Source organism: Mus musculus, chromosome 5 (assembly GCF_000001635.26).
Source record: "Mus musculus strain C57BL/6J chromosome 5, GRCm38.p6 C57BL/6J".
NCBI lineage: Eukaryota > Metazoa > Chordata > Mammalia > Rodentia > Muridae > Mus > Mus musculus.
In genome coordinates this window covers 125,604,759-125,631,480 of record NC_000071.6, presented here as the reverse complement: position 1 = coordinate 125,631,480, position 26,722 = coordinate 125,604,759, and the positions used below count along the sequence as shown (strand labels likewise).

The window sequence follows — 26,722 nt, the reverse complement described above, 5'->3', positions numbered from 1 at the left end:
ACTACCTTCCCAGGGAGATCGAACGCCCTCTTCTGGCTTCTGCAGACACTTCATGCACATGATGTGTATACATGCATGCAGGCGCATTTAAGTTAAAATAGACAAATCTAAAAGAAATGGAAGAAGACAATCCCAAGGACTAGCATTCTTAAAACGTTCCTGGTTGAACTAAGACTCGACCCACCCTTAAATATAAACAAAACCACCCCACGCCTCTTGACCCCCTTCAGAAAGGACCATCAGCCATGGAACCACCCAAAACAGGAATTGGGCACACACACACACCTCAGTGCTTACATAGAGTTCAGAGGTCAACGCTCAGGACTCTGTTCTTCCATGATGGCTTCTGGAGACTTCAGGTCATCTGGCCCGTGAAGCAAGCACTTTTATAGGCTGGGCCATCTTGCCATCTCCCTCCCACACACACCTCTTTATTTTCTAATATTTAAATCTATTTCCATCCTCATTTGGCCAGACTAACGTTTTTTCAACAGTAGTAAGCAATCCCTCCCAAACTACCCTCGTCCCCCTCCAAGGCCTCCCGCCCTGTTCCAAGACAGAGAAGTAGCGGTCATCCTAGGATTGCTGCGAGGATAGAGATGCAAAGAGCAGGAAGCAAGCAGACCTTTCCCCATCCACCCACGTGAGTTGCTACCGAATATAATCATGGTGGCTCCCAGGGTCCCTAAGGGTCAGTACTGGGATGAGGTGGTGTTCCCATGCTTCTCCCACCAGGATTGAAGCCCAGAGAACTTTTAGAAGGCCTCTCTCATCCCATCTGCTGAGACCCAAGGCAGTGAACTCACAGGTCAGGACCGGGCAGGAACATACAGGGCACTTGGCGGGTGGATTCTGGGGTGAGCTGATAACGGGGGCTGGAATTAAAGGGGTATGTGGACCACCTTTAAATCTCCAGTGTTGATAATGACAGTGGATGTGATGGGGCTGCTTCAAGTTCTTGCCTTGACATTCCTGCTATGATGGACGATAACCTGGTATCACGAGCTAAAGCAAACCCCTTCTCCCCCAAGTTGCTTTTCGTCAGGATGGTTTATCATCACAGCAACGGACGAAAACCAGGACACACCCGGGGAACCTGCTTCCTTCATCCAGACCTCCCCCACCCCCACCACTCCACCATCTTTCTATGAAACCAGACTTTGCTAATGGTGACGTAAGCCAGAAGCGCCCAGAACTGCCAACATCTGACACTTGGCCCCCATCTGGTGATGCTCCTGTGAGACAGCATGGAATCTTTAAGAGGTGGGGACCTCGTGGGGGGAAAAGAGTCGCTGGAGGTGGCACCCAAAAGTATGAGGCACCTGGCTTCCAGCCTAAGCGCCCTCGGCTTCCTGGAGGGCAGACACTGTGTAACAGAGTGGCTGCCTCTCACTCTCCTGCCCCCCCCCCACTGGGATAACCCCTGCCTCAGATACATCATGTCTCCTTCAAGTCCCTCCCATGGTCAGTCTGGATCCACCGGGGACAGTCTAGCTGGATGGCCAATGGCGATGCTAACCTGTGTAGCCCTCTCAATCTCAGTTCACAGTAGGTCCTTTGTCATCCTGTCTTCTGCCGGGGGAAACTGAGGTACAGAGCACAATGCAGGGACAATGAGCTAAGCCAGCTGACCTCAGTCTTGGTTCTTGAGGCCACCTCACTCAGCCTCCACAATGCTCCTTTCTCTCTCTTCCAGTTGAGCCTGGAATGCAAACTCTCCAGCCTTGGTGGGGCTTCCTCCTTGAAGCTCCCCCTCCCCCAACTCGGTTGCTCCCTGTCAAGCAAGGTGAATACCCTCCTGCATTGTTTATCCCTGCCCTGAGAACCTTCCATACACTCCTAGGGCAGGTAGGTCCCCATCCGTGTGAAACTGATACACCCTTTAGGACAGTGGCTCACCGAATCCCCATGCTCACCCATGAGCCGAGGCCGAGAGCCTCAAAGGTGCACAGGAGAGCTGTGTACCGTAGCACTTGGGATTAACACATACATGCGTTCATCGGAGGCCCTCTGCTCTTGACTGTGGACATGATGGGAGCAGCTGCTTCCGACTCATGCAGTCTTGACTTCCCCACAATGATGGACTTTGGTTTGGAAACCAGAAAAATCCCTTCTCCCTTAGGAGATCTTATTACAGCAAAAGAAACAAAGCTAAGATAACTGGGTAATCGGGTTCCTTCCCCAGTGCCCGCGCTAAAGAAGCCAACCATTCCCATGGATTTTGCTTCAGATTATCCTTTGTGTGAGAAATAAGGACTTCCTATGTAGCCCAGGATTGCCTCAAACTCATAATGACCCTCCTGCCCCAACCTCTCAAATGCTGGGTCATAAGAATGTACCATAAATGTACCTACTTCCGTTTTCCTAGATGCCTGGGTATGGGTGCACCTGTGGGAATGTTCACTCGCTGCAAACTGTGCCTGGGTACATCTGTGAAGGGGTACTACCATCATGCAGATTGTGTCAATGGGACCCCTGTGATCTCCTCAGGAACTACTCAATACCCCTGTTTGATGGCAGACTTCCTTCCACCCTCAGAAGAGGAGTGGTGAACAAGATGTCTTCCTGTGAGCGCCTCCCTCAACCTCAAACTTCGTTCACTGCCTTAGGCAATCTGGGGAAGTGGGAGTAACCCCCATTTTAAAGGGGACAAAGTTAAACCAGGGAAGTTGAAATAGCCCATGTTCCAGACAGCTGCCTACACATGATGGTGACTGAACAAGGAAGGGGACGCAGGTGGCCATCTTGGACACAACCAGCCAGTGACCTTTGAAGAAACAACCTCAAATCTGGCTTTGCCTGAGGCTGATCCCATTCATCAGTTAGAGCAGTGATGCTCACCCTTCCTAAGCGTGCGACCTTTTAGGACAGTTCCTCCTGTTATAGTGACCCCCCCCAATATAAAATTATTACATTGCTGCTTCATAACTGCAATTCTGCTGCTGTTACACATCGTAAATATCTGATATTTCCAATGGTCTTAGGTGACCCCTGTTGAAAGGGCCATTTAATTGCCCCTCCCCAAAGGGGTTAGGACTCACAGGTTGAGACCAGAGAGTTAGAGGGACGCACACCATCATCACTAGGCCTTTCTGGTCCTGGAAATCCCTAGATCATGCTGTACCATTTTGCTTTTTCCCAGGTACCATCTGTGTAACTACTTCCGATTTTTCTTTAAAACTGGCCGACTTTATATTACCTTCTCTAGGGAGAAAGCGACACATTCGCTCTTGCCATGAAAACCAAAGCAGCCTCACTTTTGGTAAAGGGAAAGAAAACCCTAAAATAAGTACAATGAAAACAGAACAATGTTACTGAATTCCAGCCAGACGCTGCAGTCTGCCAAGGGCTCAGAGCCTGGCCCGTGGGTTCTTGTTGTTCCCAACACAATAAAGCAACAGATGAGATTCACAGGTGGCTGTGGGGCACCATAGACCATCTCCCTAAAGTACCTGGGATGGAAGACAGACAGACCCCAGTGACCAAAGACCTGCCCTCCATATCCTTGCCTCCCTGTGCCTTCTGGATATCACCCTAACTCCACTTCCCCATGGCTGGTGCTTCCCCGAGTGTGAGGACACACTGCTGTGCAGATGGTGTGTAGCTAGCGTCATTACAGAACATGGTAACTTTTGGAAGGAGGGCGAACTAACAAAACACAGCATGAGAACAACACAGAGGTGAGTCTATGTTTGTGCTGGGTCTCACCCAACCAGGCTGCCTGTCCCGTCACCATAGTAACATGAAGCTGCTTCAGCAAAGTCAGTCAAACTTTCTACTTGGAGTTCCACTGCTCCGTGGGCTCCTTCAAGACCACAGCAGCCACCAGTTACAGAACAAGTCACCCGGGCTGATAATTATGTAACCCAGCGAGTGCCGCACACACCTGCGCCCTGCTTCCTTCTCTCCTGTATCAATACAGTTTCTTTTAAACTCAAAAGCAGAGGAGGGTGATGCTCTGTTCCTGACTGTAATTAACTCCAGAAATATGTGTCCTTTTGAAATGAGGTCAACCTCTGTGCACAGTTCTGCGGAGTCTCTGAGGAGACTGACACTGGGCCCTGAGAACTGACGATAGGGTGAACTACAGCCTCCCTGCCCATCTTGTGTGTGTGTGTGTGTGTGTGTGTGTGTGCGCGCACACACACACACACAAGCACAGCACATGGTCTCTCTGTGTGGCTGTCTCTGTGTTTCTCTCTTTCTTTTCTCCCTGTTTCTCTGTCTCTGTACATATATGTCTCTCTGTCTTTGTACATGTCTCTCTGTCTCTGCCTCTCTGTGTCTCTGTCTCTTCTTGTCTCTCTCTGTCTCTGTGTGTCTCTCTGTGTGTCTCTGTCTCTCTCTCTCTGTCACACACACACTCACACACACATGCACACACACCAGCCTGGAACCAGAAGAATAAACATGATGGTTAATCCTTGGAATCAACCCAAACTACTGGGCATTCCTAGAATTTTCTTGATCAAATTTCTTGAAGTGGAAGACTCCCACCAAACCTGGGCTGTACCTTTCTGGTGGCCACTCAGATGAAAGGACACACAGGAAGGAAACTTTGTTTTTTGAATGCTCACTCTCACTGGCTGGTTCATCTGTCCTGTCACTGTAGCTGGTATTAAATCCAGCGTCTTCTAGATCCCAACATGGGCTGAAGACCAGCAACTCTCCAGGAGTCCTCCAGGACTCACTTCAGCAACAGACTAGGACTGCAGAGACATCCAGCCTCGGGGTCTGATCAACCATGGATTCTCTGTCTTCCATCAGGAGACAGCTATTGTCAGACAACCCAGGCTGCATCCTGTGAGTCGGTCTAATAAATACCCTTCTATTCTATGTGTTCATCCTAGCCATTCCATCCCTTCAGAGAGCCCTGACTAATAAAGAGGAGACCATGGCTGACCTGTGAGTCCCACGGAGCCTCCCAGCCACACCTCCCCAGTGCTGGGATTATAATCTCACACCACATGCCTGGCTTTTTGGCATAGGTTCTGGGGATGGAACTCAAGTCCCCTGCTTGCAAAGCAAGAAATTCAACCACCTAAACTTTCTTCAAGCCCGCTTAGCATCTGAGTGAGTCCTGCATGCTCAAACGGGCACCCAGGACTGCTTATTCAAATGAGCCATCCAGTACTGTGTATTCAAGTGACTGTCCTCTTGGCCACAGGTTGGCCCCAAGCCTGAGGCTGATGTCGCACTAATTTCTCACCCATATTTATAGATAGACATGGCTTTTTTTTTTTTAATCTCAGCTCAACTATTCCAGTACATTGTGTCTTATCTAGATGCCGCAAAATTTCCATAACAGCAGAATTTACATACAGATGGCAAATAAATAAAGGTTGCCTGTGGCTTGGTCTGTGGTTCTTGTGGTCAGGGGGTCCTATTAGGGCTTTATGAACTCGCTCTGGTGATGGAATGTTCTATCGATCTTACAGATTGCTGTGGTGTGAACCAGCCCTGCTCCAAAATGAAATTAATTCTCAACAGTTCTTCTGCTATGTGAAGGCACCAAAATTGAGTTTCTTCTGTATGCAATGCTAGAAATATGTCTCATTTCTCCTTCAAGCCACAAAATGAGTGTCTCTCTCTCTCTCTCTCTCTCTCTCTCTCTCTCTCTCTCTCACATCCATTTCCCTTAATACCAAGAAATTGCAATTAGCCTATAGGGCACAGACTAATCAGCACAAAGATTGCCACATGGAAGTCAGTCTAGGTGAGAAAGGGGGAAGGGTCAGTTTCCACGATGCAAGACAAACTGGGAAAGCCAAATGCACTACAGAGCAGCTCTCAGAGCTCTCATGCTGTCTCTGGGAGTTGAACCTTGCAAGAAGCACTGAGATACTCAAGGGACCACACTGTTACTGAACCAGCTAGCTGCCTTCTGTGTCTGCATAGGGATGCTGCGTTTGTGAGTAAGCCAGATTAAGGTCTGTCCTCGATGGGCTACAGGACTGACTCCACCCAGGAAAATTTTAGTGGAAAGTCACAGATCTGACAGGAATAAGCCTCTGGTGATAGAGTGCTAGGGTGCTGGGGAAGGTCCAAGCTCCATTCTTTTTTTAAATTTATTTTTATTTATATGAGTACACCATAGCTGTCTTCAAACACACACCAGAAGACTGCATTGGATCCCATTACAGATAGTTGTGAACCATCATGTGCTTGCTGGGAACTGAACTCAGGACCTCTGGGAGAGCAGTCAGTGCTCTTAACCACTGAGCCATCTCTCCAGACCCTCCATTCTATTCTTAAACCTCTATGTCCAAAGGGCTTCCCTAAACAGGAAGCCCAGAATAAGACACACATGAGCTGTTTGTCCACTGAGCAGGGTTGCAACAAGTCAAGCCACAAACAGAGCTGCAAACGTCTACTCTGTTTTTGGATTTCGTTTGGTTTGGTTTGTATGAGGTAGAGTTTCTCTCTGTAGCCCTGGCTGTCCTGAAACTTGCTCTGTAGACCAGCCTCAAACTCAGAGATTCACCTGCCTCTGTCACAGGAGTGTTAGGATTAAAGGCATCGCCACCAGCACCCGGCAATGTCCACTCTTAAAAGCTCGGTGTAGGGAAGGAGAGGGCACGGGTGGCTTCGTTTGGGTTTCTGTTGCTGCAATGAAACACCATGACCAAAAGGCAAGTCAGGGAAGAAAGGGTTTATTCAGCTTACACTTCCACATTGCTGCTCATCACGAAAGGAAGTCAGGGCAGGAAACTAGAGCTGATTGATGCAGAGGCCATTGTGCGGTGCTGTTTACTGGCTTGCTCCCCATGCCTTGCTCAGCCTGCTTGCTTATAGAACCCAGGACCACCAGCCCAGGGATGGCACCACCCACCATGGGCTGGGCCCTCCCTCATTGATCACTAATTGAGAAAATGCCTTACAGATGGATCTTGTGGAGGCATTTCCTCATTGAAGACTCCTTCCTCTCTAATGACTCTTAACTTGTGTCAAGTAGACACACAAAACCAGCCAGTGCAAGGGGTTAGAGAGATTGGGTCACAACAAGACAAAGCACTAGGAATGACATGAAGAGAACAGCATTTGCTTTACCGAGGGAGTGTCTCCCCAGCCTCAGATCCTTCCCTCTCATACACCTCCGTGAACCCCGTCTCTTGCTTAAGCTCCTCCTCCTTCCATCTGGACTCACCTCTGTTGCTCACTCTCAAATTTTGCTTACCCTTCAGGGCTCTAGATGATACCCTATTGGCCTGTGGTGTATACACACACACACAAACACAAACACACACTATACACACTCACATGCAATCATACTCACACAGAGAGAGAGAAAGAGAGAGAGAGACAGAGAGAGACAGTCTTTTGCTACTCTGGCTTCAATTTGATCACTCAGTAGAGAGGTCAAAAAGCTTTTGTAAATATACTCTATTGCAACCCAACTCCCCCCACCCCCACATCCTCATCTCACTAAACCTCTAGCTCATTTGAGGGTCTTGCTGCACTGGGCTCAGGGCCTGCCTGCAGAACTCTCAGTACTGAGCAACCCCACCATCCTTGCACTGAGAAATGACAGACCTCCAGAGTGACCCATAGCAACAGAGAGAGCTGTCCCCAGAAGGGTCTCCAGGTGCCTGAGAGCATATCTAATGAAGGTTTGCTGCTGCCAGTGCATATCTGGTGCACGGTACCCTAATTCCATCTTCTAAAACATTCACTGAACCATAAACACCCATCTCTTAAAGCTCACAAGTGTCACTCTCAGGGACCCAAGAGCCATTTCTTTGAAATAGAATTCTCAGGAAAGACAAGTCTCTGTCCCCCAGGTTCCGGGGAGGGTGGAACTCTAACAGTCACAGCCAGCAAAGAAGATGAAGCAGGTGTCACATCCACACTGGTGACCCCGAATACTCCGTCACTGTCTTTTAGATGGCTTCTCTACCCTGTTCTTCCCTCTGAAACTGCCTGCTCCACTCTCATGGAAACAGAGGTCAGCTCTTTACTGTTGGTAATTACTAGATAAAACCTGTCCTCACAACCTTAACTAGAATTGAGCACATGGGCTTCTGACAGACCCTCCACAGTGATCGCATGACCAGCCCCATCCTAGAAGCTGACAGCCCAGGGTTCACCAAGAGCCAGTTCTCCCATCTGATGTCACAAAACTACTTACCGAAGAGTGAACTTCTCTGCCAGGGAGCCACTGGTGAGAGAAACCAAAAAGGTGGCCGTGTCCCCTTCTCGGATGAGGTTCAGAGGGATCGAAAGGGCCACATTGTCATCGAGGGTCACCAAGGACCACCGCAGGTCATCCTGGGTAGGGTAGACCACCACGCTGCCGATCCTTTCCCGAGCAGGGAGCACTGGCTGAGGCTCCTCCTGTTCTGAGTGGATATTGTTTTCCCATTTGCCCTCCTCCTCCAGTGGGCACTGGCCAGCCTCGTTGGCTGGATAAAGTGCAAAGTAGAGTTCCATGGCTGTGCCACCCAGCAATGCTGGGATCTCCTCTTGAGGTTCAAGGTCCAGACCTGAGCTGAACCACTCAGGCAACAACTCCAGCTCTGCCACGCACAACCCAGGAGCCCCCTGCAGCCGGCAGCTGGCTGCCACCTCCCTGGCCTCTGGGAAGGCAAACATCTTGACACACGGAAGATCATCCCCAGGGTCATTTTCATCCCAGCCCATGCCAGTGACATAGAACAGTGTCTGCACTTTAGGTCTGTTGGAAAAGATGGAGCTGTCGAGGATATGGGATTTGAGCCTCCAGTTGAAAGGGAACCTCTCCATATTTCCGAAAGGAGTGGGCATGAGCAGGAAGTCCCAGGGCACCGTCTTCTCTACTGAGAAGGGACCGTAGCTGGCATTGATGGCCGGAGGGCTCTGGGCTCGGTGGATGAAGAGTGTGGCGGATCGGGCCTGCAGGCTGGCATTGCGCATGAGGTCCTGGTTGGCCTCCTTGAGGAAGAAAGCCTCTTCTGCATCGGTGACGTGGAAGCCGGCTGGGAGATAGGCGGGCAGGGAAGAAAACCTCTGCAGGCTGTCTGCAGCGCCTCGACCTGTGCTCTCTGCACAAGAAAGAAGAGGAGGGTCAGGGTTCAAGGTCTGTTCTGCTCTGCGAGGAAATTAACCTAATGGCATCTCTGCCCACCATCCCAGCAAGGTGCTCCACGGCCACACAGCCCTTCTTCCCTTCCCACTACGGAAAAAGTCAAAGAATCTTAAGACTCTTCCAGAAAAGCCCAGTATGGAATGCAAAGGAGCCCCGCTGGCCAAAAATCCAACAGTCCTTGAGTTAAACAGTCGCCCCTCCAGAAGGGAAATGTTAACATTTCCCACACAAGGCAGGCAAGCATAGGGAATGAGTTAGAAGCCTAGGACTCCACTTGGGTTGGGTTATATACACTCTGCTCTTCGAACAATGCATTTGGCAGCTGCTCACTGTGCAACATCCCTCTCTGAACAGTGCATCCAGCAACCTTGGATCCCTACCTACTCCTGCTACACTTACATGCCTCTCTCCATAATGAGATAGGATTCTCCTCCCATAACAACAACAAGCAAACTTAGACAGTTCCTATTCACATATCCTCCCAATGCATCCAGGTGTGAAGAAGGGAAAGGCCAATCTGACCTGAACTGGTTTGTAATACATGTATCATACGGCAAAATTGTGTCCTCAAGTGAGTTTGTAGGGAGACTCCCCGAGTTACCACCTTATGTACAACTAGGAGTATATAAAATTAAGACCAGATGCATCCTGGCAGGGTTCATGCACACACAACTAAACCTCTATTTTTTTAATGTGATGTGTGATGTTTGTAATCACATGTGCCATATCACATATATGTAGAGGTCATAGGATAACCTGCAGGAGTTGGTTCTCTCACCGTATGGGTCCTGGGATCAAACTCAGGTCTTCAGGCTTAGCAGCAAGTGCCATTACCCACTGAGCCATCACCTCTCTTTACATGTTATCCAATCTCAGGCATTTTATTATAGTAACAGAAGCAGATTATCACATATTTGACTCTATTTGGATAAAACTAAGATTTATATATGCATATGTATATGCATGTACTTATATCTGTGTGTCTACAAAAACCAACAAAGATTTTTTTTTTGCTTTTTACTATTTATATTTCTACTTTCAATGTGTTGCAATAACTAAGTACTGTTCTTTAAAATGTGTAATACTCAGACAGAAAGAGGCTGTGTGTGTACTACATGTTGTATATGTATATGTGTGTATGCATGCATGTGTGTGTGCATCTGTGTGCGCTCATCTGTGTGTGTGTCATGTGTACATAAATGTGTGTGTGGTATGTGTGTTTGTTTGTACATGTGTGTATAGGTATGTATGTGCATAAATAAGTATATGCATATAGTTTGTGGTTCATATGTATGTGTGTGTGTGTGTGTGTGTGTGTGTGTGTGTGTGTGTGTTATCTGCTTCTACCTTCAAGTGAAAACATGACATTTTTCTTTCCAAGTCTGGATTACTTCACCAGATGAAATTCAAATTAGAGTCTGTTTAGGTATGCTGATTTTTGCGGGGGTGGGGGGGGGGGGTCTCCAAATGAGAAAATTACATTCCAGGTGAATTTTCTGATGGCATAACTGACCAGCAGACCACAGTGAACAGGAAAAGATGACCCCTTTGGGGGGGGGGCTGTGAGGACGCCTGGCCCTCCTGGGCTTCCCATTCTACCTTCTCCTAAACTCTAGGCCATTTCCAGGGAAGGGTTTAAATTCTGATTTATTTAGAAATTCAGAAGAGGAAATCAGAATAAACACACACACGTGCTCCGTGATTCTTCGTGGAGTGATTCACTCCTTTATCTTTCATGTGGTTATGCTACCTCACTCAAAAGTCGATTCACCCGGACCTTAAGGTCGTGCCATCTCTCTTTGATGGAGACAAGGCCTCAGTCTTATCTGATACATCCCTTGGAGGCCTCACACCTGTCCCACCACCAATCAAGCAAAATGTGACATGAACACTATCTCCCAGTCTCTATAGACAGCCAGAGACATCCATAGCTGGGACAACATCCTCCCCTCCAATCAGATAGTAAGCAAACATGCTACCTTGATTTAGGAACATTTATGAAGCCCTGAGACTATCTTGGGAAGCACTCCAAACCTGGCCTGAGAAGCTAACGTTCCTCCCTCTGATTCCAAAATATTCTTGGATAAAAAGCAACATTCTTTTTCCCATGCTCAGGAAGCCCTGAGCTCGTGTATGGGAGATGACTCAAGGCCTGTTTGAGGCAGGCACCAAGAGCAGGAAATGAGGAAGGCTTCAGGAAGCCAGCAGAAAGGACTGCTCATCCTGGCCTCCATATGAGCCAAAAAGTTAAGCCCAGGTTCAGAGGCAGCACAGAGTGTAACAGGAAGATGCGGTGACCGCTGATATTCTGACGCAAAAGACCAAGTGGAGGTGGAATTGAGCAAGTCTCAAGGAGTACTTGGGTTGGGAGGGAGGGGGGGGATGGAGGAGCATCAGGGGCTGCAATCACAGTCGTTGCAAAGTAACTAAGACTGTCGTAGACTGCAACTTCCAAACCCAGAGGTCCCGAGATTATGTCTTTATTTTGAGAAAATGTTGACAAGGTAATTCCGTTTAAATGAGGTCATCTGAATTAATCCTAACTCAACAATGATTACTGTCCTTACCAAAAGAAAGAGATCAGAGTACACACAGACATAAACAGAAGATCCCGGAAGACTGAGGGAGACAGTTTCCATTGGCAAGCCAGGGAGAGATGCTTCGGAAGAAGCTGGACCCGTTGGCATGGTGACCTAAGACTTCCAGTCCAGGCTATGAGAAAACTAAACTGTTGTCAACATTGCCTGCTTGTGGCACTGAGTTCTGGCTACCATGGCAAAACACAGCTAGCTCAGCTGGCTATCTTTGACATCCTCTAACCTGACACAATAATTATTTCTTCAACTTTCTCATCCCAGAGCACAAACAGACTCTCATTAGCCGGGGTGAGGCTCCGTGTGTGCACCCTGAGGTGCCTCTCAATCTCCCTCTATATTCTTCTGTGGAGATAATTTTCGAGTTCTTCGGGATGAGCATGTGTTGCTTATCCAATCTGAGAGAAATATTGACACTCTTCTTTTTTAAAAAAAATAAATAAAGATATGGAATTCAATTTTAAGTGGCAAGCTGATTGCACGCGTTCCCATGTTCCCTGGCATTGCCATAGAACCTGGGCAGAAACAAAGCGCCAAAGTAGCAAAAGAAAGGCACCTATCATCAAGAGATGGAGGGGGCATGTTTGTGGGTAAGATGAGGGGGGTATCTGTGGATAAGATGGGGGTGTCTGTGGGTAAGATGAGGGGAGATGTCTGTAGGTAAGATGAAGGGGAATGTTTGTGGGTAAGATGGGGGGTGCATTTGTGGGTAAGATGAGGGGGTATATTTGTAGGTAAGATGTCGGGGATGTCTGCATTCTATAAGTGTGAAGTCAGCTTATGGAGTCCACCCACCACTGGGAGGTGTTACAGCAGCTAGAGATGATGTTACAGCAGCCAGCTTTATGCTGGCTGGCCTTGCACTGTCAACTTGACAGAACGTGGAATTACCTAGAAGACACACTTTGGGGAGTGTTGTGGGGCTGTTTCCAGGAAGGCTTACCAAGGAGTAAAGAGCCACACTGAATGTGAGTGCACTGTTGCATGCACTGGCGTCCTAGACTGAATGAAAAAGACCAGGAAGATGGCTCAACAGGTAAAGACACTAGCCTCACAAGCCTGAAACCCCAAGATGGAGCTCTAGAAGCCACATTTTAAACAGGGGTCTGGAGAGATGGCTCAGTGATTAAAAGCATAGGCTGCTCTTCCAGAGGACCCAGGTTCAATTCCCAGCACCCACATGGCCGCTCACAACTGCCTGTAACTCCAGTTCCAGGGGCTCTGGTGCCCTCACACAGACACACTCAGGTAAAACACCTATGCACATAAGAATAAATAAATCATTTTTTTAAAGAAAGAAAAAAAAGCCAGATGTGATGTATATATCTATAACCCTAACACCCTCATGGAGAGATGGATGGTGGAGACATGAGAATCGCTCAAGGAACACCTGGTCTGGAATACATACCCCAGTGATTAAAAACAGCCAGAGAGCCCCTGACTGATCGAGGTGTATACTGAGAACCAACTCCTAAAAGTTGTCCTATGACCTCTATATGTGGACTGTGGCATGTATGCATCGCCCTCTCATACACAATTAATTAATCAATTAGGAGAAAGCAAGTTGAGCCCTAGCATACATGTCTCTCTGCCTACTGTCCATGGACACACTATGACCAGCTGCCTCATATGGCTGCCTCATGCTCCAGTCGCCATGCCTTCCCTCCATGATGGACTGTATACCCTTGAACTGTGAGCCAACTGTGAGCCTGCCTTAAGTGGCTCCCATCATGTATTTTGCCACAGCCGTAAGTAAATAACACACCAGCTAATGCACCATCCATCAGCTAAGGCTCCTTGAAGTCTGGACTGCTGTGCCTCCACTCCTAGAAAAACTCAAATGATGAATGCATCCTGAATGTAAACCACTGCCTTCAGGCAGGAGAAAATCAAGATGGATGACTAAAGGGGCAGGGAGAGCTTTAAGCCCACGTGAAAGATTTCCATGGAGTAGCAGACATAGAAAGAGCCTCATTAAATGGACTCTGTAGATCTCTTCATGATAGTAATTTTGACCTCCTATAGACACCGTCAGCTGCTAAACAGTAGGATGTTCTCAGGACCTCGTCCTAATTTCCATTTATATTTATTCTAAATTGGACACCTTGGAGATGTTAAGGAAGAGGAAAATGCTAAGTGATCCTGACAGCCCTGCTGCCGTCTGATTAGAAAGCAGACAAGGTCCACAGTGGGCGGGGAAGTTCCTAGGCAGGAGGCCTGGTGCTTCCATCACCTCCATTTATATAACACAGCCTCTCTGTGTGACAGTTCTGTGTCACTTTCTCCCTCCTTCCAGCCATGAGGTGACCAAGTAAAGTCACTTGCCACTATGCAAGTATGTTTGTGGGGGTATCGTATGGAGAGGCACTTACTTTGGACTTCTCACTAATTTCTTCATTACTGAAATAAAAACTGATTTATTTGGGAGCCAGAGAGATGCCTCAGTGGCTAAGAGCACTGGCTGTTCTTGCAAAGGACCCAGGCTCCATTCCAAGCTCCCACATAGTGACTCACAACTATAAATCTGGTTCCAGTGGATCTTGTGCCCTCTTCTGGACTTCATGGGTACTGCATGCACATGATGCAGATAAACTCACATAGGCACACATATATACATAGACATAAAAATAATAAGTAGGTAAATTAGTAAATTTTAAAATGATTCTTAAGGGTATGCATGATTCTTTTAAAGTGTTTGTCACACAAACATGAGGACGCAAGTTTGAGTCCCTATTACCTACTTAAAAAGCCAGGTATGATAGCTCTCACTTGGAATTCTAGCAATGAGGAGGCAGAAGGAAGAGGATTGCTGGGGCTCATTAAGAGTCTCCAAGTTCAATGAGAGACTCTGTCTCAAAAAAAAAAAATAAGCTGGGAATTGATTGAGGAAGAAGCCTCGTGTTGACCTCTGACCTCCACACGCTTGTACACATGTCACATACAAAGTGATTCTTTTCCATTTCTTATTTATCTCGTGTGTGCACATGTGTGTACATGTGTGTACCACAGCATGTGAGTGGCAGTCAGGGGAGAGCTCCTTCTACCATGTGTGCTCTGGAGATCAATCGTAAGCCATTAGGCTTAGTGGCAAGTGCCTTTACCAGCTGGGCCACCCCACCAGCCCCATGAAATGATTCTTTCAAGCCACATAGTTCTTCACAGAGTTAGAACTAAGGTCCCTCGATGCTGGCTTCAGGACTCTAATGATGGATTCAGCATTCACACCACCACCTTCCCACATAGTCACAAATGTCCTCAAACGCACCAGTGGGAGGATGGCCTGTGTTGGGTATGGTGAAGGGGTGAGACAGCAGATCACATGACAGAGTCACACAGACCAAGTTCTCATACACATAGTGCTGAAGAAAGAAGCAACCTCAGATAGTAACCATACACTTCATCTGAAAAATAAGGTTATCAGAGATGCAAGAGTGACGTCCAAGGGTCGTTTCTTCTGGCCCTTCTGGACTGGCAGGAAGCTGAAGGAGATGCTACAGGTAGGATGTGGGCTTCTGGCATTGCTGTGTGTCAATTGCTTGTGCTTGACGCTACCTATTCTGTGGTCATTTGGCACAAGTGACTCAAAAGAAGAAAAAAAAAAACATAACACATAAGTTAACAACAAATCGCACTTGGCAGCTGGTTTGGGGACCAAAAGCCATTCGTGGGACTGCTTTCAAAGGAACTCCACTGTTTTCCAAAACAGGAAGCAAGCAGTAGAAGGAAACCAAAATGAAGCCACAACCGCTCTGTGCAGGATTCCTGTGGGGGGGGGGGGGCATTCCAACCATGTGCCCTTGGGGTCTTCACCACCTCGATGGTCCTATGGACTTCCTGCTCTAACTGCTCAGAGTCCTTCCTCACAGGGTGTCACTATGTCTCCCTGAATGTCCTAGAACTCATGATATAGACCTGCCTGGCCATAATGTGCAGAGATCCCTCTGCCCCCGCCTCCGCCTCTACCTCCTGAATGCTGAGATTAATGATAAGCCCCATACCACTCTCAGCTCCACCCCTTGCTGAGGGACTTCCAGTTGTGAGAAGACAAACGGTCCTTTAAAAAAAAAAGATTTATTTATTTTATGTATGTGAGTACACTGTCGTTCTCTTCAGACATACCAGAAGAGGGCATCGGATCCCATTATGGATGGTTGGGAGCCACCATGTGGTTGCTGGGAATTGAACTCAGGACCTCTGGAAGAGCAGTCTTGATACTGAGCCATCTCTCCAGCCCCAAATATCCTTTTTTTAAAAAATGTTGTCTAGTACAATGAGAGAACATACAATGTACATCATTAAGGGGCTAGTATCATTCTGAGTGATGGCGAGTCTCCAAAAAGGGGATCAAAGTGCTGGCTTGGAGTTGATGCAACTTGGCAATTAGTAGCCACTGAATGAGATTTGGTGCCAACAGCCAGGGAAATGGCTCAGCAGGTATAGATGTTCACAACCAATCCTGACAACCTGACGTTGAACCTTGGAGCCCATGTGGTAGGAAAGAACAGACTACTGCAAGTTGTCCTCTGACCTCTTCTTGTGCATTATGACATACATGCCCGATATACACAAGGAAATAAATAAATAGTTGCAAAAGCAGCAGCTGAAGTAAAAGTATAGTAATAATAACTGGGGATTGTTGCAGACCTACTGTGTGCCTGTGGCTGTTCTAACTGCATGGTTCATATGTGTTCTAAACGTGTTTATAGTCACTGGGTTCCACACATTTATTCTTTGCACAGCCCTATAAAATACCTGCGTTATTTTCAAATCACTCATACCGATATATGATTGTCACATGAATTTGTAGCATAGTCCTAGCTGGGTAGAGATGTCAAAGTGGAAACACAGAGATGTCAAGAAACTAGTCTTCAATCACATAGCAGGGAAGAGGTGGAGCCAGCCCCCAACAGCTGGTTCCAGATCCCACCAAAACAAAGAGAGGCTCAACAGATGTGTTTAACTAGTCCTGTGACCTTGAAGTCTGAAGGGGGAAAAAGAACTGTGAGAGTAAGGAACAGATACAGGGGCCCAGAAAGACACCAACACAAGCCCCATCATAAGTGAAACACTATAAAGAATCCTACTGGGAAGGAAAAATATCCCCTAAGCCCCATGGTCCCCTTTCCTGGAATGTCAACCAGATGATATTATGTGCACAGTCATGAGCTGGGAAGGAGGTGGGCTTTCACAGTTCCTAGCAGGTGCATGCCACAGGGGCAGTCCAGGCTGCCTGAACCTGGCTGCCCCAACCAGGCTTGAAGGACAATACCGCCACCTGCTGGCCTCAACTGTCAACACAGAACGAAGCAGGTGCTGAGCCTGGCTTTGGAGAGAATAAAGGACTTTGGGGTTTGGGGGCATTCCTGCCCTCCCACAGAAGACCTTTGAGTGTGGCACAGATCTAGGAGTCCAGTCTCTTCAAGTTCCCAAAATCACAACTTGGTGAGCTTCAGGCAAAAATGGGGTCACCACCCCCAGACCAGGAGAAAGGGACCAGCAAGCAGTAACATAAGGCATTTGCCCTGAAGACTAAACTTTTCTTCCAGCAGGGGAAATACTCATGTCCCATGTCCCTGACCTGGAGAGATGCACACTTCAGAACATTTGCCTAGAGAGGCCTCACACCCTCCTTGATGACACGTTTTCACCAGGCACAGGATCCTGGAGTGTAGCCTTGGGTCCTGGGGTACCAGGCTGAGACAGCAGCAATGGCAGGTATGGTGACCTTAAAGGCCACCATTCCTGAGTCCCTCCATTCATACCTCTCACTGCAAGAAGTCACAGAACAGAGCAGGAGGCACCTGCCTGCCCATCACAATCCTCAAGTGACATTTTGGCTGTTACATGTTACAGATGTCTACCTCTAGGGGATTTGTTCCAACCTCAGACTAAAAATTGTCCCCTCAGTGCTGGAGAGATGGCTCAGCCAGTAAGAGCACTGGCTGCTCTTCCAAAGGATTGGGTTTAATTCCCAGCACCTACATGGCAACTAACAACCATCTATAATGCCAGTTCTGTGTGATCTGATGCCCTCTTCTGGCCTCTGCAGGAAGTGCACACATGTGGTGCACAGACCTATTTGCAGGTGAAACACCCACACACATAACATTAATTTTTAATAAAAATTAAGAACTGTTCTTGATCCTCCTTTCATAGGCTACCTTCATGCTGAGGGGCCTCAACGGGAGGAAACCTTCAAAAGCTAGCACCAAGAGAGGTAAGTATGGCCTATGTCAGCAACGGTGGATAACTTGAGTCACCAGGGCTCTGATAAAGACAGAAGCCATGTACAAATTGGACAACATAATGGTCCTTTTCCAGAGACCTTGGAGCTGAGGCAGGGGCATAAGTCTTGAACCACCACTCAGACACCCCACACACACACTGTACTGACTTCCACACCCCACAAAACAGCATCGAGCTACTGCTTACTGTGCAGTTGCCAGGACAACAGAACATCAGAGTGGGCTCTGCCTGGAGCTCCTGCTGTCTTTATTGAAAACGTGTCATCAAGGAGGGTGTGCAGCCTCTCTAGGCAAATGTTCTGAAGTGGGCGCCTCTGAGCCTGAGACCACTCTATTAAGGCAAGAGCGACTCTCCCTGAGCCTGAGACAGCCAACACAGACAGCACTCATGAGTCCTGCGAAGTTCCAAGGCATGACAAGAGGCCAGGCTCCAGACACACACACACACACACACATACACACAAGTCCTTTTCTCATCTTAAGGCATTCATAAATTGCCTCCCCCATTATCCATTTCTCTTCTCTTCCTTCGGGGAAAATCTTGGTAATAAAGGGTACATGTGACCCCATTCAGGACATTTTTTTGGGTCTTGAGGACTGGCGAGATGGTTCAGTGGGTAAAGGTTCTTGCTGCCAAACCTGATGACCTGAGTTCTATTCTCAGAACCCCACAAAGGTAAAAGGAGAAAACCCACTCCTGGAAGTTGGAAGTTGTCCTCTGATTTTTCACACTTCTGCTGTAGTATGGAGGTTCACACACACACACACACACACACACACACACACACACACACACACACACAGTGTAATAAAACTAATTAAAAGCCAAAGCAAGGAAGAGCGGTGGGAAACACTTGGCATGCCCGTGTGCACTGCTGTGCTTCCTGCCTGGCCTGAGGACATGGCACATGGCCACATCTCCTTAGTCTATCTACTTGACTGATGTAATGAGAACCCTAAGGCTTATGTGGGCAGGGCACCGGCTCTGCTCCGGCCTTGTGTCTTTGCTGTGCCTTCATCCATATGCTCCTGGCACTCAAAAAAAGTAAGCAAGAGGCAGCTGTGCCCCCAGAATCCGTCCACCGCACCCGGTGTGCCAGATAATAAGTGTGGGATGGTGACCGGGCTACCACATCTGCCCCTAATCGCCAGCTCTCTCCACTGGAATGACCTCAAAGAGCCCCATCACAAGCTCCCAGCTGGCACTACCTATCCAGTGGGCATAAGGAAGACACTGGGCTCAGAGGGATTTAGTCGGTTGAACCTCAGAACCAGCATATCTCCATTTTTCGGGCTGCTGAAGATCATAAGATCATAAGACCCAGCTACATGGGTGTGATTTCACTCAGAGCTCAGGGGAGCAAAATGGATCCCTTGGCCACATAAAATGAACACATCTGGCCTTGAACGGGGTGTTTCCCACTTCTCTGGATTCATCTTGTGAACACACCTGTCCAGGTGTGAAAGGCCACCTTCAAGGCTCCTCCTCAAAGGAAACCTTACATCAGCAGCCACAGAGGTAGAGTGTCTACAGGTTGGGAGAGGGGGAGGCGCGCTGGCTCTAATAAGAGTCTTTGCCCTCTGAGCCCTGCTCACCCTCACAACTGCCTGAGGGAGGCATGGCTGATGGTCACCAGAACTACAACACCAGGAAGCAAAGCGGCACAGTGAACTTAAGAAATGAAGGCAAAGCCGGGGCGGGGGGTTGCCCTACACCTTTAATCCCAGCACTTTGGAGCAGAGGCTGGTGGATCTCGGTTTGAGGCCAGACTGGTCTACAAAGTTCCAGAACAGCCAGGGCTGTTACAGAGAGAAACCCTGCCTCAAAACAAAATTCCCCCTTCTGTGTTAGCTAAGGATTGGAGCAGCGATACATGTCACAGGCCAGTCATGCAATGGATTGCACACTGGCAATACTGGTTAGAGAAGGCTCTCAAAAGCATATTGTAGGTCCCATGAGAAAAACAATGAGCAGATAAATATTATCTGCTACTATCTGTTAGGATATTATATATATCAAACTATATATAGAGACTATATGTGTAAATACACACATTATATATATACACATACTTCCATATATATATGGAAGTGTAGAAAATGCATTTATATGCTTTTCCAAGTATAAAATAGCTCCAAACACATTGAGAAAGAGGCTAATATTGGTTGACTGGGGGGGGGGAGTAACTAAGGTTAGTTAGGATTCGATTTTCTTTATAATTAGTTTTATAGTCTGAATTAGAACCATATGTGTGTATCATAGCTTTAAATGCATGAACAGGCTTGCTACCATATGGTTTACAGACCATATAATGCATTCATTTAGTACACTGATACCATATACCACCTAACATAGACCCTGGTCAGCCTCCAGCCTTGTTCCACCCACCTGGCATGATTATCTGTATGTTTCCTATTCTAATATCTTTTCTGTTGCTGTGCTAAGACACCCTGATTAAAAGCAACTTAAGGGAGGGTGTGGTTTATTGTAGCTCACAAGTCCTTCAGAGCAGGGAAGTCACAGTAGCTGAAGCGCGAAGCCGCTGGTCACAAGACATCCACAGTCATGTCACAGAGAAATGCATCCTGCCTGCTGCTTGCTCTCGGCTAGGTTTCTCCTCCCTTGTACTGTTGAGGGACCCCTGCCTAGGGAATGGTGCCTCCCACAGTGGGCTGGTCTTTCTGCATTAATTAACAATTGAGATAATGAGACAACTCGTGCTTCTGTTGAGGTAAAACTAAGCAGCACACACACCACACTCACAGGCTCAGTGGATGCACCCAAGTGTGCCTGTGCCTTCACCAATTGTGTTATCTCCAGTTTCAGGTCCTGGTAGACAGCACTGTCAGTAACACATACACCCAAGTTTTCTTTTCTTTCAGGCAGGTACATGCAGACGTAGAAGGACCCGGTCCTATGGCAGAAACACATCGCTAGAAGCTGCCAACTGCTCTCAAAGACATTGTGTTGCTTTCCATCCCAGCCACCAAAAGGGATGGAATGTCACTTGGCTGCATCCTTACCAACACTCAATATTATCACTATTCGCTCATCCCATCAGTTTCACGGTGGTATGCTAACTCTTGGCTTGAATCTGCATTCCCCTTGTATCTAATAGGATTGAAATGTAGATGTCTGATCCGTAACTATACTATAGACACAGATAAACCAAGACTCCCTGATTCTCTTCTCAATATCAGACAGCCCTGAATTAGCAGTCTATACACAAAGACCCTGTGTCTCCAAGGCTCCTGATTCCCAGTTTGCAGAGTGAATATCAGAGACACCATCAGTGGGATCACTGGTGACAGCCTCCACAATCAGACATTGGAATAGCTCCCAACTGTGGTGGTTTGAATGAGAAATGTCCCCCCACAGGCTCTTGTGTTTGAACACTTCCTCCCCAGTAGGTGGCGCTGTTTGAGGAGGTTATGAAACCTTTAGGAAATAGAGCCTTACTGGAGGAAGTATGTCACAGGAAGTAGGCTTTGAGAATTTATAACCTCACCCTACTTCCTGTTCTTTTTCTCTACTTCCTACATGTAGTTGGAGATGAGCTCTCCCAGTTTCCTGTTTTGGCTGTCATGCCTCTCTCACCATGATGGGCTCTTTCTAGGACTGTAAACCCTAATAACCTCTTTCTCCTATAAGTTGCCTTGGTCATGGCTTTTATCACAGTAACTGAAGAGCACCCAGTCAGGGCAACTCGGACTTGCAACTGAGAGCCTGTAGGTACCTCCACGCCTCTAACCAAGGTTATCTTCCACATCCCTAGTGTCCCTGGGTCCTGGGTCCTGGGTCCCAAGGCCTGAGTTCTGAAGATAAGTTCCATGGGGGTCACAACAGCAGCTCATGGTGTATTTAAATGATTTCATCTCCATTTAAGTCATCCAGAGAGGCGGGGCTCCACTGGTTACCCACTCCCAGAATCTCCACTGCAGACAAGGATGTGGAGGGGGGCGCCCCCACCTAACTCAGCTCCCCACACTCTCCCACCCCAGCCATTCCACCAGGCCCCCTCTAATGCCCTCCACATCCTGCCACAGGCCAGCTCCACCTGCTAACTGTCTCGAAGCTGGCTGGTAAATCTTATTAAAGCAATCCCCTCCCTGAACCCAAATTATTACAGCCACCCTTATGGTAGAATAAAAATTAATTTTCTCAGCTATAATAAGAACGATAAGAATGAATCACTTGGGACCAAATAAAGATTACAATTAGTGCCAGCAGAATAAATCGAAGTTTAACGTGGGGCAGCTGTGGATTTGCTCCGATTTTCCTCTCCACTGTGGAGACTGGCCTCCCTCGGGGACCTCGTGGATACAATAGCTGTGGGGAGTCCCTGGAAGGAAGGGATGGACTCTGAGACAGCACTCAGGGGGGAGTCCAGGGAAGAGAGACAGGTGCTGTTGAGAGCAACTCGTGCTGTGGAGACAGTGGCCTCCCTCAGGTCCCTGTGGACCTGTATGGTCACTGAGCCACTCTGCATAGGTGCCCCTCCTGGGAGTTGTTCCCAGCTTCCCCTGGGAACTTCCTCCTCTTTCTCCTCCCTGCTTCTTATCATCCCCTCTTCCTCTGCTTCTCTATGTTGTAGTCATTGTTCTCTCCCTCCCTTCATCCCCATCCTTCTCCTCCTCCTCTTCTTCTTCCTCTCCTTTCCTCAGTCTCCTTCTTCCCCCTTCCTCTCCTCCCCCTTCTCCCCTTCTCCTCCTCTTCCACCTCTTCCTTCCCTTAGTCTTCCTCCCCTCCTCTACCCCTCCTCTTCCTCCTCCTTCCCTTAGTCTTCTTCCCCTCCCCCTCCTCCCCTCCTCTTCTTTCTCTTCCTCCTTCTCCTTCCTACAGCCCCTCGTCCCCCTCCCCTTCCTACTCTTCCTTCCCTTAATCCTTCTCTTCCCCTCCTGTCCCTCCTCCTCCTTCCCTTAGTCCCCTTCCTTCCCACATCCCCTTCTCACCCTCTTCCCCCTCCTTCTCCTTCCCTTAGTCCTCCTCCTTCTCCCATCCCCTCCTCCCCCTCCCCCTTCCCCCCTCCTTCTCCTCCTCTTCTCCACATTTCAGATGAGTCTCACCTCAATGACCCAGAGCTGGTCAGGGATGCAGTGAGGCCCGTAACACCGCATAGCATCTCTGTTTGAAATACTCATCCGGGGCTGTGGAGATTGCTCAGTCTGTGCTAACCACTTAAACATAAGACATGAGTTTGATCCTCAGGGTCTACAAGAAAGTGGGGATGAGAGTTCAAACTGGGCATGGCTGGCATTCCTAGTCCTAACAAATAGCTCTCTAGTGCTCACCAGCTGGCCAGCCTAGACTAATGGCCAACTTACAGAATCTAGAGCAGCCCCATGGGAGCCTTTTAGGCAGATTCCTGAGAGAGGCTGGGAAACTTCCGGATACCGAACACAACTCTGTCACTGCACCTGCAGCACACCCACCTGTCCCAGATGTGGCCATACGTGCTGTGTTCCTACTGACGGAGACCCTCTCAGCGGCTCTGGGTGTAGCCGACATTTCTGCTCTATGTGGAAACCCAGGCATGGAGATATTGTGCCATGCCCACCGTCACACAGCAAGGCTGAGCACAGTCTAAATCTGAACCAAGCTGGTCATGCTCCTGCCTCCACACTGCATTGTCATCTTGGATGTGCTCTATCCAATCATTGCTCGGGACTCTTCTTAGAAATTGTCAGGGGGGCGGGGGGGGGGGGGGAGTTGGGCTAGTTGTGATTGGTGGATAGCGACAGCTCGAGAGGTCACCTAAGTAAGGGATTGGCTGGATTGGCAAGCCCCAAGCCCCTGACCTGTACAGTTCTGTCCTGTCTATTCCCTGCCTCTTTCCTGAAGTTGGTGAGTTCACAACCCCACAGGAAAGCTTCCTGAGCCAATGCAAAGGACATTGGTGGGGAACCCGAGCCACAGCCTTCAGGGAACCCACCCTGGGAACCATAACTGAGCAGCCTATAAGGGCAGCGAGGCAGCCAGCACCCACCCATGCCTGCCCAGGCTCCCACGGAACACCAGCATCCCAGGCATCCTCACAAGGTAGCGATGCCAACCAGAGCCACGGTACACAAAGGAGACATTTCTCGGCTAACTTTGATTCTAATCTCTGAAAGAAGTGAGCGGAAACCTGGGTAGTCATTAGCAGAGAGGAAAGGCACCTTCGGCCCTAACTCCTAACCCTTGGTACCCGCTGGAAAATGACTGCTGGCCCGTGGCAGCTCCACTAATTTGGCCAGGAAGAAAAGGACTTTGTGCCTCCCGCCTAAGGTTCTCGACCTCACTCCTGGTTCCCAGCTTCCCGGTGTGAGCCTGCCTGGCTTTGACTCTGGGAAGAAAACAGGGGCTGAGACACTCAGAGGTTTCTGTGTGCAGAAGGCACCCACTCAGTGCAGAGCAAGATGCCCTCGGGGAAAACCCCGTGCTACCTGCTACCGCTGAGGCCTGAGGTGTCACTTGTCCCTGTTCCTTGCCCTGGGCAGAACACATCTTTGCTTGCAAATGAGGCTAGGAGGAGAAAGAGAAAGGCCTTCCAGCTGCTGTATGTGACTGATACCAAGCTCAGCAATGTCCCAATTACAGTGTGCAGTCTTCACTGTTGGTTTTTGTCAAAATACCCGAACCCCAGCAAGTAAGACCTTGTACACAGTTTCAGATGCTCACCCGGGAAGGCAGGGTAGGGTAGGAGGGCTGGTGAGCTGGCTCGGCTGGTAAACGTGCTTGCCACCAACCTGATGACCTAAATTCGATCCCCAAAACCTGCAGCATGGGAGGAGAAAACAGCTGGCCTCCCACCGCTGGCCTCTGGCCTCTGCGCACAAGCGCCTTTCTTCTCTGAGTCCACAGCAGGCCACTGACATCAGATTCCGGCTCCTTCAGCCTTTCTACCTGGACTCAAAACCAAAGGTTCTGCAGAGCGTTTCAGAACCTCGTACCTACCCAAGGCCTGCACAGGCATCTAGCTTTCAGGATGGGTAACCTGTCTCTGCCTCTCTGGTGTGCAAGACGGCCAATGTTGAACTGTCCAGCTCCTAGCTGTAAGCCAGTCCAGTCAATCTGCTTTTGAGGTTCACACGCAAACACTGGCTCTGTTGTCTTAGAGAGGGACCCAGCTCCAAGGGCAGGAGGGAAGGAGGAACAGTGGAATTTGTGCCTGGAGCCATCCACACCTGAGTTCTAAAGGACCTCAGGGATGTAAGAGCAATGAGAGCAACATCGACATGTTCTGAGATGTGTGTGTGTGTGTGTGTGTGTGTGTTATATATGTCTGAATGTGTGTATGCATGTATGTGTGTGATTGTGTGTGTATGTGTTTGTGTATGTTCTACATGTCTGAATGTGTGTGTGTGTATTTGTGTATGTTGTACATGTCTGATTGTGCATGAGCATGTGTATGCACATGTGCATGTGTCATGCACATGCATATAGAGACTGAAAGTTGATGTCAAGAACCATCCTCCATCACTCTTCTTCCCTCATTCATGGAAGCTGAGTCTCTTGGTCAAACTTAGAGACAGCCGGTATGGCTAGTCTGGCCAGCCAGCTTGCTCTGAGGATCCCCTGTCCTATCCCCCAAGGCTAGAATGGCAGGCAAGCCACCACACCCTCCTGGCATTTATGTGGGTTCTCAGGATTCAAATTCTGGTCCCCTCTTGCACGGGAAGCACTTTCTCCACTGAGCCATCTCCCCAGCCCCTGTTCTGCCATTCCTTGAACTGCTGCCCCAGAGTGCGATCCTACCATCAGTGAAGCTCCATTGGTTATGTCATCCATCAACCCAGCATACACAGAAGAGGCCAGCCTCTTCAGTCTTTAACTCAGCCTGGGCTCTGTGCACGGCGCCTCACCTCACTATCCCCAAGTGCCTTCCAGGGGTCCAATGCAGCCCATCCCTCTATTCTCCAGGGATGGGGGATAGGGGATGGGGAGTCTTGCCAGTCTGTATGCATAAGGAGCTCAAGGCACACATCTTGAAGGAATAGCTGAGCCCAGGGCTAGAACATGAAATCTACCAGATGATCCCAGAACAACTCCAGCCAGGCAGCAGAAAAGTGTTCCAGGGCTGATGGGGACACCATCACGGATATGAGGCTGCCCAGAAGGAGCAGTTCCCACCCAAGGATGGGATGGCTTTGAATACCTGATATCCAAGGACAAATGACTCACAAGAGGAAGCACGTCAAATCCACAAGGAGGGGTCAAAGAGCCCACTAGACAGCCCAAGAGAACTTGAAGCATCATCAAGCACACAGTCAATCCACTGAATCTGGGGGCAGCTGTGATATGGAGACAGGTTGCCATGTTCTCTTTGCAACACTCCTCATGACGACCTGTCGCCTGTCCTGGAGACAGCACCTGCTTCCTCAGACTCTGCTCCGTCCTCGAGGCCAGTAGCCTAGCACTCTCATCTGAAGCAGCCTCCCCTCTCACATCCTCCCTCACACCCAGCGAAAGGGCGGGGTTGCTGAACTGACCGCCACATGTGCTTTTCTCGTGTAATATTTTCAGAGGTATTTAAACTGATTCTAATCAACTAAAGCCTGGGAAGACAGCTCAGTCAGTAACCTGTCTGCCTTGAGAGCAAGACGGCCTGAATTCCATCCCTAGAGCCCACGTCAAAAGACACAGTCATTAACTGAACACAGGTGGTATATGCCTTTCATCCCAGCACTCGTGAAGTAGAGGTAGGACTCTGTAAGTTCGAGGCCAGCCTGGTCTACATAATGAGTTCCAGGACAGTCAGGGAGACCCTGTCTTAAACAAACAAACAAAAATCAAATCAACAAGAAGTTTTGCATGGTGGTGCAAGTTTGTAATCCCA

General features: G+C 48.6%; 1 protein-coding gene across 1 annotated transcript in view; it reads right to left on the bottom strand.

The window, feature by feature from the left end:
- Nucleotides 1-26,722, bottom strand: part of Tmem132b (transmembrane protein 132B) — a 260,166-nt gene that overhangs the window by 161,103 nt on the left and 72,341 nt on the right. Inside the window, exon 2 of the mRNA NM_001190352.1 lies at nucleotides 8,129-9,020. Within this exon, the coding sequence (NP_001177281.1) occupies nucleotides 8,129-9,020 (892 nt within the window). The remainder of the gene's footprint in view (nucleotides 1-8,128; nucleotides 9,021-26,722) is intronic.